Below are 15,192 nucleotides of genomic sequence, written 5' to 3'. Positions count from 1 at the left end.
AGGAATTAGTTTTACATATTTTTGAAAACAGCCTCTTACCATCTTAATTTGCGACTATTTTTATTTATGAGACTGAATAGGTTCAAAGAAATTTATTTGCGAAGCTTTGTTTTCTTTACTTACTCATGTGTTTATTGTTGCACTCTTATAGTCTAAAAAAATGAAAATCTTCGCATCGGCAGGAGGGGAGGCGCCATCAGTCAATGTGGCCTAGGGACCTTGAGCCGGCCTTGAAAGTGACCACGGTATTCACTACATGTTAACGAAAAAAAAAAAAAAATTTTTTTTTTTTTTTTTTTTTTTTTTTTATACTAGCCCCTTCGGGGACAGGATTCGATGGTCTCCAGTTTATTAGAGACGGGATTTTCACCTGCTAGTACCCAGATTTGGGCTTCCTGGGTAACTTCTGGCATCCACTGGTATTAACTCTCTCCAGTAAATGCGGGATTCTTTGTGGTCTTCGCCACCGTACGTAATTATACTGCTGCACCCAGAAGGCTTGTGCTTCTTCCTGTCCTGGTACTGGTAATAATACATTTAGTTTAGTACGTGTATGGTTGGGCCCGCCTCCTCGTGGCGTGGACGGGTACTGGGAAGCATCTTTCCTGGTGATCGCTGCTCCTGGTAACTAAACCAGAAACACTAAACAAAACACATAGTACGCAAACATAGCACACTCATTTCTGGCCATTGTACAGAGTTTTATAATATCATCATAGAGAACCATGGAGGAAATGAACTAACGCTTAGTAATTTACCTGGTACATATTTTTATTTTTATACATATTGACATAGTGATCTAAGCAATTACGTCACTACAATTTTTACTGTTATCTTATATGGGACGTGGTTTTGGCACATTATAGCCCTAGTTGCTGATGCACCATTAAAACCCAAACAACTAACTAACGTTTATGGGCTGCCTTACATAAGACACAACACATGTCAACGACTGCAACATTCGAGAACTGGTAATTGTACCAAAGTAGGTTGCTCTCTTTCAAAACGATCATGTCTACTCAGCTGTTACAGGACTGTTATTGTGATGGTATATGTCCATTGGAGGGTTGATTGCAAAACAAACAGCTATTACAAGAGATGCAATGAAAAATGGAAAGTAGATATGCTTTGCCCATCTCCTTTAACTTGCCAATTCCGCAGTTCAAATTTCCACCGACAATCCGTAGGATAGCAAGTGCGTGTTACTCTTCAAGCATGTTGGGCCATAGTGAGTGCTTATATTCAATGTCCACTGTATATCGTGCCAGAAGAGTGAGGTGGCCTTTATGAACTCAGATATTTTTTTCTGCAAGGCCACTTAAACGAAAGAATTTAGACGCTGCGAACGGTACTTGATTAAAACGCAAAAAAAAAAAAAAAAAAAAAAAAAAACGTGCTGAAACATACGGGGGTGGTGTGGGATGGGGTCATTATAAAGTATATTTCCACTTAAAAAATTTTAAACCATAAAAATACAGGATTAACAAAGGAGTGGTTTTAGACATGTTTGTTCGGCACCATAGCACGACTCCCAATTCACAAATTTTCATGAAATTTTTATGGAAATGATTTTAATGATATCTTGAACCATCCAAAATAAATTTCATAAAATCAGATTAATAGAAAGTACGCTTTTTTTTTTTTTTTAATTACTTCCCAAGGGAAGTAAATTAACCATTACTTCCCTTGGGAAGTAATGATTAATTCCAGTGGTCGCTGGAAAAGTTAGATATACAAAATAACAGAATAAACTTTTATATTAGAAAAGTCCATAACTTTTGAAGAGATGTATATTTACAATAACTGTTTTCACAATTGCATATAACAGCTCAAAAAAGTTTTTATGTGCGTCTAAGTTTGAACGTGTACCCCTCTTGTAGTTCCGAGGATGTTAAATCTACACGACCTCCAGCCATACAATGGTTAGCATTTCAGCTGAAAGAGATTGCTTCAATTGCTTGTCTTCAACGTTGGTAAATCAGAACTGTTGTTGTAAATACCTTATCCTTAACAACCCCACAAGAAAAAAATCCAGCAGAATTACCATAGATACAATACTCGAATACAAGCCAACCCCTAGTTTTGGCCTATTGATCAGGAAATCTATTGATCCGTGTATAAGTCAATATTATAAAATGTACTTTGAGGACATAATGTATTTCATAATACAATACAATACAATACAAATATTAAAGATGCTCTTTATCACTTACCTTCATAATAAGCAACTGTTTTATGAAAGAATAAAACTGGTTTTACATATTTGCAATACTATCAAATGCACCTCCGATTAAAATAAAACCACTTTGACATCAATTTCCGATACTGCGCAATAACAATTGTAGGCGCTATTAAGTTGAGAAATGCGAGACTGTCACCTGGATTTGTGTTTCAAAACTGCTTAAAAAATTATATAAAATTTATACAACTAGATATGCGGTAATGAAGTCACTACTCATCTAGATATGCATTGGATCGATGCATATCTATCACGTATATAATACTTACTTTTGGACTTTGAAAACGTCCAAAATTTCTCGACTTATACTCGAGTATATGCGGTATCAGTTGTTCGGGGCGGCTATTCAATCAATCCACTATGACCAACCCAGGGATTTGGGAACGTAGCATCACGAGTGTTACATAAAGCAGAATATCAGTGAGACAGTTGCCCCTCCCTGTTGAAAAAAATATTTGGCTGATATGCGTCGAAATGTGAAAGCACATAATTCTCTAAAAGATCAAGATAGATTGTTCCATGAATTGGTTATTTAGAGGGGAAAAAAAATGTACCAATAATATGATCATGAAGAAGCCCGCACCATACATTGGCCTCTGGAACATCACGCATTTTTTCAGGCACTGCATGAAGATTCTCAGATATTAAATATTGAATATATGTGAACGTTGTTGAATTAAAGCATACTTTTTGGGAAACCGTTGTCTTCAATTAACTGCAGCATTTTGGTGGCAAACAATTCTCTTTCTGGCCTGTCTGCTGGTGAAAACAGCTGCATCATTTAAACTTTATAAGCAGATAATCGAAGTCTTTTATGAACAACATCGTATATTGTTAATTTAGTAATTTGAAGTTCTCTTGAAGTGTGACGAAGTGACTTTCTATGGTTTCGATGAAATGCATTATAAACTTTCTGAATTTCGAAAGACGCTCGAGGCCATCCGATACTTTTATCATGCTTTAAACTTTCCATCCACAGATAAAAGGTTGGAACACTTGATAGATCTTTCCTAAACGTCAGATTATAATTACTTGAATCTGAATCTGCGAATTTTCATCAGCATTATTATGGACTTTATAATGATTTTTTTCCGGACACCCTGTAAACCGCACGATGGATTTATGGAGCAGATTGATGGAAAGGACACATAGCAAACATGTCCACTCACCAGATAGTATACAGTGTGAGAAACTCAGACTCAACCGTTGGAAACATCTTACTCCAATGGAAAGAAGAAAATAAAGCGGTATTCATCCTAAACCAAGCAGCCATCATTAATGATTCCAGTGCACGTGGATAGTTGAAACAGCGAATGAAAATCACATAGGCACTCTTAACGTCTTCGTCGGTAGCACAGTGGTTATAATCACTGTCCGCCGACATGGTTGGAAAAGGCCTCTCAGTTCGAACAACGTCAATGACACCAGGAATTTTACGTGCTTTTTACGCAACGTAGTTGAGTTGTTGTTGTTGTGGTGGTGGTGGTGGTAAGATTTTAGGAGCATCAGCGACTAAGGCCATGTTGCTTCGTACATATTGTTTGTAAATTACGCGTGTTCTTGTTTTGTTAGACAAAAAACCCAAGTTTCCGGGGGGGAGGGGGAAACTATGCTAACTTCGCCTGAGACAGACTAACTCAGCCACATTGTGAAAAAGGCCCATAAAAATTTATCGCGTTATCGACGGGACTTTAACTCAAGGTTTTTCCAACCATTCTGGGGAGGACGGCTATTCTACCACTGTGCTACTCACGAGGGCATAGTAGAGTTGCGTATGCACTAAATTACAGACAAAACATGCTGACAACTCATAATATTAGTTGCTTTGAAACTTAACAACACCTAACATCCTTAATGAGCTCACTCGAGAGACAGAACAGGGATAGATGTAAGAACAATAACTATCAGATGAACACCACATAGAATGGATCACCATCAGAGCTTGGAATAGATTGGAGTGTACCAGAACACCATTCCGTTTCGTTACACAAATCGGTAATTCCATGTTTCCACTTCACACTTGATTGTTAAAAATATGATATTTTATTAACACACGTTCTGTTTCGTTAAACTTCAATTTCTAATCCTGGTTACCATTGTGATCGCGCAGCTGATCTTAAGCTTAAGTTGTTTTCCCTCAATGCACCTCACCGCCTATGCTCTTGCAGAAACGTAAGTGGAGATTACAGCAATGGCAAAAAGAAATGTGGAGTGATGATTCCAGTTGAGCATTTTGGGGATGTTTTGGAACAACAATTAAGAGCAAGAACAAGGCGCCTTAGTTCACGTAGAGAACTAGCCGTAGCTCTACGAGAGAAATGGAGCAAGCTCCTGTCTCCAGTCTCCAAATTTAGAACAATTATGATCTTTTCTAAAATTTCAGGACTTAGTGCTGCAATTTTCAAAAGTCCCTGAAAATATTTTAAAGAATTTAAAATATTTTTAGGAAGCCTATATCCCCTGTGCTACACAAACCTCACTTCACGGCTGCTCTTCGCATGAATATCACGTGGTGAAGTTTTCAACTCCTGAGGTCACATGTCAAACAACTCCTGTTGTTTGACATGTGACGCAATGTATGCATTGCTGACTTATTTACGTTGTTGTCACTGATCTCAGAGCAAAAAAAAAAAAATAGTTCCAATATGAGAAATTATTATTATTATTATTATTATTATTATTATTATTAGCCATATGGTGCAAGGAAGCCTGAGGCTTATGCTGCACCAGCCAAAAAAAAAAAAAAAATTATGATTTACCCTGCGAGACAGAGAGAAGTAGAAGGGAATCACCAAGAAAAAAAAGAGAAGAATGATGATATCCAGCTCAAGACCCTGGGTGTGCCAAGCCCATACTAACCAGATGTGAGCCCCTGGGGTAAAAAAAAGATAAACTGCAGCCATTATCAGCCCACTGCAGGATGGAAGTCTCCTCAACAATTCATGCTGAGAGAAATGGACCATAATCTGCCACGCTGGTCCAGTGCGGGTTGGCAGATAATAATAATAAATTCTTTATTCATAGAAATGTAGGACACGATTCCCGCTACAGGCAACCAGAGGAATCTTACAATTAACTGGACACATTACATTCAGTACATTACGTGGGTACACAGCAAATACATAGAATACATAGACAGTGCAATATACACAGCTAATATTGCAATAAATGTATTTTATAGTTATTATAATAGATTGATTATACAGAGCTTATATTCCATAATAGTCCATAGATTTTATAGTTATTACATACAAGCTGCAACACATTGAGGCAGTCTGGAGACTTTCACTGGGAGTTATTCCTCTGACAATTGCAAGAATGCTGACTGCACTTCACTATGGATTTGCGCTTTTCTTCTCTGTAGGCAGAATCTCTGGACCACACATCCAAATCAATGTTTGTGGAGTTCAGCGCGCCGATGATGCTGTTCGGAAAGTGCCGCTTGAAGGTCGAGAGCTTCTGCAGGTTAGAACAGAGCACTGGAAGTTTTCTGAGGGCTCTACCAGGGATTTTCCAGCCTACGATTTCCCAGATATTAACGAAGTCGAGAGCAGCGGAGCACATTTTAAGCGCCATTGTGAGCTTCCTCGCATATGCCAGGTACTGGGCCGGGGTGTATCTCAGATTTATGCAGAGCTGTGATTTTGATGTCGTATGGGATAGGTGAGCCCAATTGTTGGCCCACTTCAGGACCCAGAATTCCAGACCCCAGACCAGTCTTCAGACTGGACATAGGCGCAGCCGACCAAACTTCAATACCATAACTGGTGATAGAACTAAAGTAGTAGAGGAGAAATTTCCTGACTGTTTCCTTGCTGTGCGCTCTACAGATCGACCGTATTTAGCAGTCAGGGGCTTGAACCCCCGTCTACTCAAATAGCGCGTGCTACTGCACTCTCACTCCTGACCACTCGGCTACGGAGGCCGTTGAAATAGAAGAAGAAGAAGAAGTGAAGAAGAGCTCTTTATTGTATACAGAAGGCACATTTCTGTATACAACTCCCTTCACGGCTACAAGCCACGGGTTTACATAAAAGAAATTACACAACCTAATAAACAAAGACGAAAAAAAACAAAACATTATGACTCCAAAAAGGTTTGAACACCGGAGCGATGGATCCATGGCAGTGGTGGACAAGTCCTCGAGAGCAAGTTCTAATGTCTCGTGACATGGTCCTGGGCAGGAAGTCGATCGAGTACGTTCTGCCTCTTTTTCTTATCGATTGCAAATATAGATGACTACTTATAGAACGGACGTTAATCGAACTTTATTTTGAAAATAATGATGGTGTCGTTGCAACTCTGAGAACGTTTCAGATATGAATAATTGAAAGAAGACTTTGTTTAAGAAAGACTATCTTGAGTATTCTTAAGCATTTAGAAGAAAAAGGGCCCCTTACCGTGATTCACTATTTATTTATTTATTCTATTTGTGATATTATGCCCTCTTTCAGCATAAAAATGGTCATCCATCAACTGCACATCATGTGAATCAGAGAATCAACGCGGTTCAAAATCAAAATGACCTCTCACGTTGCCAGAATCCCCGGGGTTTGATCTAATACTCAAATTTATGCAAATTTGCCGGAACGCCTTCAAAAAGCCTTAAGGTAAATTTTCAAAATTTGAGTGGCAGATCAAACATCTCTATAAGTTGGAGCGACAGGATTATCAAAAAACGTTATGATTGTACAATACATTTTGGAAGGCTTCTGTAGCCGAATGGTCAGGAGGGGGAGTGCAGTAGTACACGCTCTTTGAGTAGACCGGGGTTCAAGCCCCTGACTGCTAAATACGGTCGATCTGCCAACCCGCAGATCGACCAGTGGAACTGGACCAGCGTGGCAGATTATGGTCTATTTCCCTCAGCATGAATTGTTGGAGGCTTCCATCCTGCAGTGGGTTGATAATGGCTGCAGTTTACCTTTTTTTTTTTTTTTTTTTTTTTGGGATGATTGACAGGATGGGGATGAATATAATCATAAGGTGATTGGGATGAAGATAATCATCCAATTGTGGATGGGTGAAGCTCACTTTATCCGAAATGGATCTCTAAGAAGCTGAAATTGCTGCATGTGAGTAAAAGAAAATCTCACGCAAACATTGAAGAACCACTTTACCTATTCACGTAATCATTTCGATCGATTTTTAAACCACCCTTTAATTATTATCTGTAAAATACTACTTGGAAACATGTTCGATTAATGCAAACCGATATCCCAAGAATTTTACAGATAGACTAAGCTTACATGTACATTAAGTGAACGTGCTCTAATCCGTGATGAGTACGTTCGCTTAACAAGGATTATAGAACCATAAGGGAAGAATTACCATTATGGGAGGATTGTGGGATGATTCAGAAGAACAAATGAAGGAATTCGGATTGAGTCAGTAAAGACTTCCTAATTTCTATAATGGATCTAAAGAAAGCGTGAGGCGGTTAGCATTCCAACTAACATGCTCAAGGCAGATTAAGATAACACAATTCCCCGACCAGATCGCATACTAGAGAATAAGGGAAGGTACACAGAGAACAATACTACTATCAAAATAGACCTCCCCCACTCCAGTGTAGTGAACTATGCGAACGAGATTAGTCCAAAACCACGGGATTTCGCCTCATGTGTGAACATGGTACTTAGGGAGTTCATGGCAGGGCTACGGCTCACAAGCCCCATATCACAACAACGAAAGCCAGACTTCGTTGGAAGCCCATCAGATTATCGATGATAACAGGTCCTGTGCAGCGTCGAGTCGCATGGCAGTCTTTAGTTGTTTGTTTGGTTTTTAGGAGCATTAGCAACTAAGGCCATATTACTCCGGGATATGCAGTGGTCATTCCCTGACCTTTCCGCATCCTCCGTATTTGGTGGTCACGGGCTTGGACCCCGGTCTAATCAAGAAGTGTGTGCTACGCACTGCTGCTCCTGCCCACCTGGCTACGGAGGCGCCGGCAGTCTTTAGATCAGCCAGTTGAGTGCGGGTATGGATAATGCTTGGAGCAACGTCATTTATTGCAGTGTATTACTGTCACAGTGAAGTTCGCAGAAGGCAGAGTAAAGGCTCGAGAAGCAGAGTGATAGTGTACTCATCCACTAGTATTTAGTGGAAGTATTAACAAAAAAGGGCACAGTAAGAAAAGCCTCATCCGCTTTTTTTTTTTTTTTTTTTTCATTTTAAAATTTTACATTAATTTTTTTTTTATTCACTGATATAATAACTTTAATGTGCATTAAAATTTAAAAATACGTTTTAAATGTTTTTCCTTGTCCTATTTGTTTCCTTGCAGGTTAGAAGACGACACTAATGTTCCTGAATTCGCAACAGGCATCAGCGATTCTGAAAGCGAAAGCTCTTCAAGTTCATCAAGTTCTTCATCCCAGTCTTCCACGTCATCATTTTCTTCTTCTTCTTCTTCTTCTTCTTCCTCTTTGTTTGAAAGTAGTAGTAGTAGCAGCAGCAGCAGCAGTTCCAGCGACTCTGATGTGTCCAGTTCAGAGGATACTGATTCATCCTCCTCTGAAACAGAAGATGATGATAATGATGATGATGGCGACGATGACGATTCAGAAGATGAAATAAAGGAATTCGGATACAAGCCAATGAGGAAAAAGCGTAGTAAAAGTTAGTATTAATGCCTGAAGAAAGGAAGTAGAACAAAAGATTCAAAACATGAGTGCTCTTACGAAAAGACATTGCAAGGTTGAGACTTTTAGTCCTCCGTAACAGAGTCAGCAATTCGCTTTTCTTTATGGATCTAGTGCAAAATCGCAGTATGCTGCGTTACTAAATATAATGAACAACCATCTACAATTACAGAAGTGTGTGATACACAAGTACGCACTCAGATGGCCTTGCAATAGATCAATATGTCAAACTGGAACTCAGTTATTCAAATCTCAAATACAGTAATCAAAAAACAAATCGTGTTACTTTCAAGGACATTGGACACATCACAAAATTCGTGAATTCAGCTGCATAATAATCATGTCTAAACAACACTGTCATAATACTGTATTGTTAAAATAATTACTGGAACCAATTCACAACCATATTAATAACCAAGGATTACTAAAGCTGATATATGGACTTCAAATTTGAATGTGATATTAGAGGTTTTTCTATATAATATAGCTAACTAATGTAAATTAAAACTTATTTTTTATTAAAATTACATTCAATTATGTCAATAAGGCGTGAAATCTGTACGCCATTTTACGCGTGGCGTATAGAAAACTGAATGTGAAACAAAAAAACAAATTGATTGCACTTTGAGGATATAAAAGTTATTTCTTGTACAGTCATATTTTAATAAAAACTTTAACAAAATACTGGGCTGTATTTCAAACTGATAGTTCTATTTTATTTATTACGTAATATTATAAAAATCCACCAGAAGATTATTTGTTACTTTTATAATTTAGTCTTATTAAGCTAATTCGCTGGGTAAATTATATTTAACGTAATTAAAACATCTGTAATTACACTTATTTTCAGAATTTATTTAAATCATCCATTAAATCAGGAAAAAGTTTAATTTTATAACTGAATGTGGAAGCTCTTAGATTTAGGTTTTCCCCATAACAATAAGATATTTACAGTGAATTTGCAGTGCCACTAGATACACAAAATCTGGAAATTTGTAGTCTTTTATTATACATTTTCCAACCAAAAACTAATGGGATATCCTTCTAATGCCATTGAAGATTCAAAATCTTATAATTGTTAGTTTTTTGTTATACGCTATCCTAGTAATAGGATATACCTCTGAATGCAAAGAATTGTACGTTTGTTGGGCCAAAATATTTGCATATTTTAGCCCAATGTGGGTCTAGCACGAATGCTACGCACGAAAAGTTCTAATAATTTCAGAGGGGATGATAGTTGGATGTCAAACGGGGAAAATGTCTGTGCGTGCTACTGCTCAGGAATTAAACCAATTCAAATCAATAATTGGCAACATGCTAAATAAACTGGAAGTTCAAAGGTGACACTGAGCTCAAGAGACAACTGGGGACCAAATAGCCATAAAACACTGACTGATAGGAACCGACGTGCCTTGAGGCAGCTGGTTACCTCATCTTTCTGCCACAACCAAAAGAATCTGAGGTTGGAGCTAAGTGGTCACAGGCAAACCTATAAAGAGTGCTGCATACCATCAATTTTCACAGACGAGTTGCAGCTCATAAGCAAGTAGCAATAAGTTTCATAAGCAAATAACAAAAAATAACTTATCAGCTCAAAAACACATAAGGAAAGAAAACGCACGCTGTTGATTGGCATGGTGCAAGGTATGTGGACTTCCAGGCTAATGGAAGGAGGGTGTTAAGCACGAAAGAAACTAAGGCTGGGAGGCGTCGGTATAGTGTCTAAATTGCTTGCATTCAGTGGTCGACTTGCCTGTTTGGTGGATAAAAAATCCGAGTTTCCGGAAGAAAACCACGCAACCGTCGCCTGAAAGCTGCATGGTTTTTCATGCATTTTATAGTGCAAACCTTAGTTTTCCAAGAGAACAAATCCCTGTACCAAAATTTAGTGTTTGACAGCTTGTTCTTCTCACAGCTCCAATTTGAAAATACCACTATAGAACAGACAAACAAAACCACTGCGGGACAAATTTCAGATAATGTGAAGGCTCATCTAACAGCAATGCCACTTGAATAATTAAAAACTGTTCTGCTGAAAAGGATTCCAAGAATACGGCTGCATTACTAGTCAAAAGATGTCCTACCCTGTATTTCAAATCTGTGAATTGTCTTATCTCTTATTGTTCCAATAACTTGTTAGCTACTAGATACTTATGACCATCAACTTTATCACACATATAGATGAATTTTTTTATTTTAAGTACATTAGAAAATGTTTATCCCTCATGTGTGTGCACATATATACACTGGTGTTCAAAGAAAGTGCATCACCGAGGAATTTCATATTTCTAACCCTTTATCGTGATATGTTATATTAATGACTAGCATCACAAATAGAAATATAAAAAAAAAAAAGATATTTATTAATAATTAAGGCTAAGTTAAGCAATATTTGACAGGTGCTCTCAAAATATTCCAAAATGAGCATTTGCAACCTTTATACAACAGTTTTGGTAAACACGATAATTATGGCTGAAATGTTATCAGAAGCCAGCCCTCAATTTGCTTAAGTTTGTCATTTTAAATGGAAAACAAAATGAAAAGTTCACCAGGTGCAAACTAATATTTAGTTGAACCGCCTCTGGCCCTGATGACAACAGCACACCGTCAAGGCATTGACAAGATCAATTTCTGAAGATAATCAACTGATAGTTGATAATTTCAGAAACATGAATTACAGCTTCCTGAAGTTTACGAACGGTCTTGGTTTCTTTCTGGCAATTGCAGATTCTACACAATGCCAACAGTTCTATATTGGATTCAGGTCTGGGCTGTTTCCTGGCCAGCTAAAAGTTGTAATGGACCGTTCTTTCAACCATTTTTTCACCTGTAACAAATTCCTGAAGCATTGTCAGCTTCAGGAAGGAAAATCGTTTTGAATATTTTCGTTAGATTCTTTTAATTGCGTTAATTTGAATTTTAAATTGTTTTGAATTGATTTTGAATTGTGTTAAATTGATTATTTAATTATTTATAATTTACTTTAATTATTTATATTTTACTTTAATGTACCGGTAAGTTGTCGATTTTTTCGTTTTTTCCGTTTTAATTTCTGGAGAGTATCATACGGAAGTGTTCCACGTACTATATTGAGGTAAACTCCTCTTATTAACTTACTAATATCATTATCAACGTAGAACATATTGAGTATTACAGCTCTGATTCATACTATCACCTGTAACAAATGTAAACACATTACTGTCGAACCTCTAATGCAGAAATGAAGCTAAAGCAACTACAGAAGTGCCTACTTACACTTTTTGCCCAATGATAAGGAGCAGAGTCGTCCTGAAAGATGCAGTTACTTGGCAGGTTGAAATGGTTCTCTAATGGTTGGCAGCAATTTGCCTTCCAATATAGCCAGGTATCCAGTGGTATTTATGGAACCTTTTATAAACTGTAGGTGACCTATTCCGCGATACGAAATGCACCCCTGTATCATCTGGCTGGTAAGGAATTTCACTGTAGACACCATACAGTCTGGATAGTCTTCTTCACCACGTCTACGGCGAATCGTTTGTCTCCCATCAGAGGAATGCAGGTTGAAATTCTTCTCATCCGAGAAAATAACTGACTTCCACTGCTCGGGGGTCCATTTGACATGCTCCTTACACTACATTAATCGGGCCTTTTTATTTTTTTGTGTGAGGAGGGGCTTCCATTTCTGAAGAGGCGTCTTCTGACTGTTACTGCACTTGCTACCACTCCTGTATGTTCTTCCCGTTCTCTTTTCAGCTCAGACGAAGAACCTTTACGTTTTTTAAGGCATGAGCACTTCAAAACGCGGTCCTATTTTGGTAGACTCGTTTGCGTCCGGTTCCTTTCTTCCTGTCAGCAGAAACAGTTTTCTGGAGTTTGAAAAGAAATCTACTAACTGCCGACTGATTACAAGACACTCTATAAGCAATGACTGGAAGAACATCACTCCTCACATAAAGCAATAATAGCACTCTTTCTTCGTGGCATCAACTGCACATAACTTACCATCCTGACACAAGCAAGGACTGACTGCAACTCTTGCAGAGCGTGCTTATATAGCTTAAAGTAACAGCTGATGCAATATTATGTCATCACCTAAGCGTGTCAATCTTATCTGATGCAATCTGTAAGAAATATTTCCACATACTTTATTCGGACGAAAATTAAAATTTTAAGGAGTGATGCACTTTCTTTGAACACTAGTGTATATACAGGTTTAAAATTGTGTATAAACATTTTGAGATGTTTCATCTTCAACAGTTTACTTGGTGAACATAAATCAAAATTTTCTAAACAAAGGGGATAAATGAAAATGTGACATAAGCAAGCATTAGATCAGACGTTCAGAACATCTGACTTAACATACACTGCCCTACCATTAATATCCGGACACCTGCATTTAGACAAAAAAGAGCTTTCATTGTGTCATTTAATATTTTGTGGCCCCAATCTTTGTGGCATACTCTCCTCTCGGCCTTTAACGCAGCCTCCAGTTTGGCTTTGTTATTTGGAAGATCTTGACATGCACATACCCGATGATCCAATACATCCCAAAGATGCTCGATAGGGTTCAGATTACGACTCTGGGCTGGTCAATCCAACTTTTCCAAACCCATGTCCTCAAACCACTCTGTTAAGACCATAGCAGTATGGCATGGTGCATTGTCTTGCTGATACAGATATGGGCTTTCCCAGAAGTATTGCCATAATGTTGGAAGTGCATAATTGTCCAGGCTGTCCCGGTATTGCACAGCATACATGGTTTTGTCCACGACTAAATTGGCCCAAGACATACCATGAAAGGAACCCCATACCATGACAGCCTCCACCAAATTTCATTGTTGGGAGGATACAATCAGGAGGAAACTGTTCCCCTGGCATTCGTCACACCCAGGAACGGCCAATGGACTGGTAGAGTGCAAAGGAAACTGCTCCACTGCACTCTACCATCAGCGTGGTAGACAGCAGTGGAAAAGTCCTATGGACTGTTTTCCACTGCTCTACAGCCAAGGATTAGTGCTCTGCTCCTTGCACCATGTTAATCAGGGTCCAGCATTTGCTGAGGTGATCAATCCTGTTGAACATATCATATTGCATGCCCACTTTGGCAATTGTCTGTTCGAAGCCCAGCGTGCATATTTATAGCAGGTTCTGTGACGCATTGATTGCACAGGACCTGTTCCCCCAGGCGCCTCCGTAGCCAGATGGGAAGGAGCAGTAGTGCATATCACATGCTTCTTGATTAGACCGGGGTTCGAGCCCGTCACCACCAAATACGGAAGATGCAGAAAGGTCAGGGAATGACCACCGCATATCCTGGAGCAATATGGCCTTCGTTGCTAATGGCCCTAAAAAAAAAAAAAAAACCAAACCTATTCCCCCATCCATGGAGGGGTGTCCGGATATTAATGGTAGGGCAGTGTATACACACACACACACACATATATATACACCAATGAACCAAAACATCATGACCACCTAGCTAATACACTGGTGCGCAAAACGTAAGGACCAGTCATGTTTTTGCCAGTAGCTTCTCATAGGAGTGGCATGGATATAGGAAAAGCATACCAAAGGAACCTCATGAGGTACAGAAATGATGAAGGAAACAACACCAAGATAACAACGGAAACAAAATGGTAGAGGGATTTTATTCAAAAATGGCAACACAGCACTGGCTGCCATGATACAGATGCATCACTGTCAAAGATGGAACAAAAACAAAGGGAAGAGGTGGTCCTCGGCAGGATATGGCCACCCCTAATGTTGAAGCAGGCTTTGCACCACCTGTCCATACTTAGAAAAATGTTGATGTTGTTGATAAGTTCTTATGGTAGCATCGTCCATTCCTCTGTCAGCACCATCTTCAGCTGGTGAACATTTTCTGGTGGTGGCTGTGGACGTGCCACTAGGTGTCTCTCCAGATCATCCCATAGGATTTAGACCAGTGGAACGGGCAGTCCAATCCATACGAACAATGTCCTAACTTTCCATATCAACAGCAGCAGTACGATGGGGGTGTGGCATTATTATCCATAAACACAAACTAGGAACCAATGGCCCCTTGGAACAGACACACATGGGGAAGGATTACCTCAGTACAGTAGTGTGCACTGGTTACAGTACCGCCTTCCAGTATCTGGAGTTGTGTATGTCCGTCCAAGATAATGCCTCCCCAGACGAGAACACCTCGACAGCCATATCGATCCCTTTCAGTGATGTTTGCGGGATGATACCGTGTGCCAATCTCTCGCCAGATTAGCTGCCATCCGAATCGCTGCTGAGACAATCTACTCTCACAGGAGAGTTCCTTACCCCATTGCACTG

The 15,192-nt window shown here is 39.0% G+C and overlaps 1 protein-coding gene across 1 annotated transcript in view; it reads left to right on the top strand.

Moving 5' to 3' along the window:
- Nucleotides 1-9,344, top strand: part of LOC150087971 (uncharacterized) — a 63,105-nt gene extending 53,761 nt beyond the window's left edge. The window contains exon 3 of the mRNA XM_090370532.1: nucleotides 8,529-9,344. Within this exon, the coding sequence (XP_090226658.1) occupies nucleotides 8,529-8,868 (340 nt within the window). The 3' untranslated portion in view covers nucleotides 8,869-9,344. The remainder of the gene's footprint in view (nucleotides 1-8,528) is intronic.
- The last annotated feature ends 5,848 nt before the right edge of the window (nucleotides 9,345-15,192 follow it).

The sequence above is a fragment of the Mastigoproctus giganteus genome, chromosome 3 (assembly GCF_048544385.1).
Source record: "Mastigoproctus giganteus isolate SK-2022 chromosome 3, ASM4854438v1, whole genome shotgun sequence".
Taxonomy (NCBI): domain Eukaryota; kingdom Metazoa; phylum Arthropoda; class Arachnida; order Uropygi; family Thelyphonidae; genus Mastigoproctus; species Mastigoproctus giganteus.
Note: the sequence above shows the minus strand (reverse complement) of the source record. Positions and strands in the feature narration are given on the sequence as shown.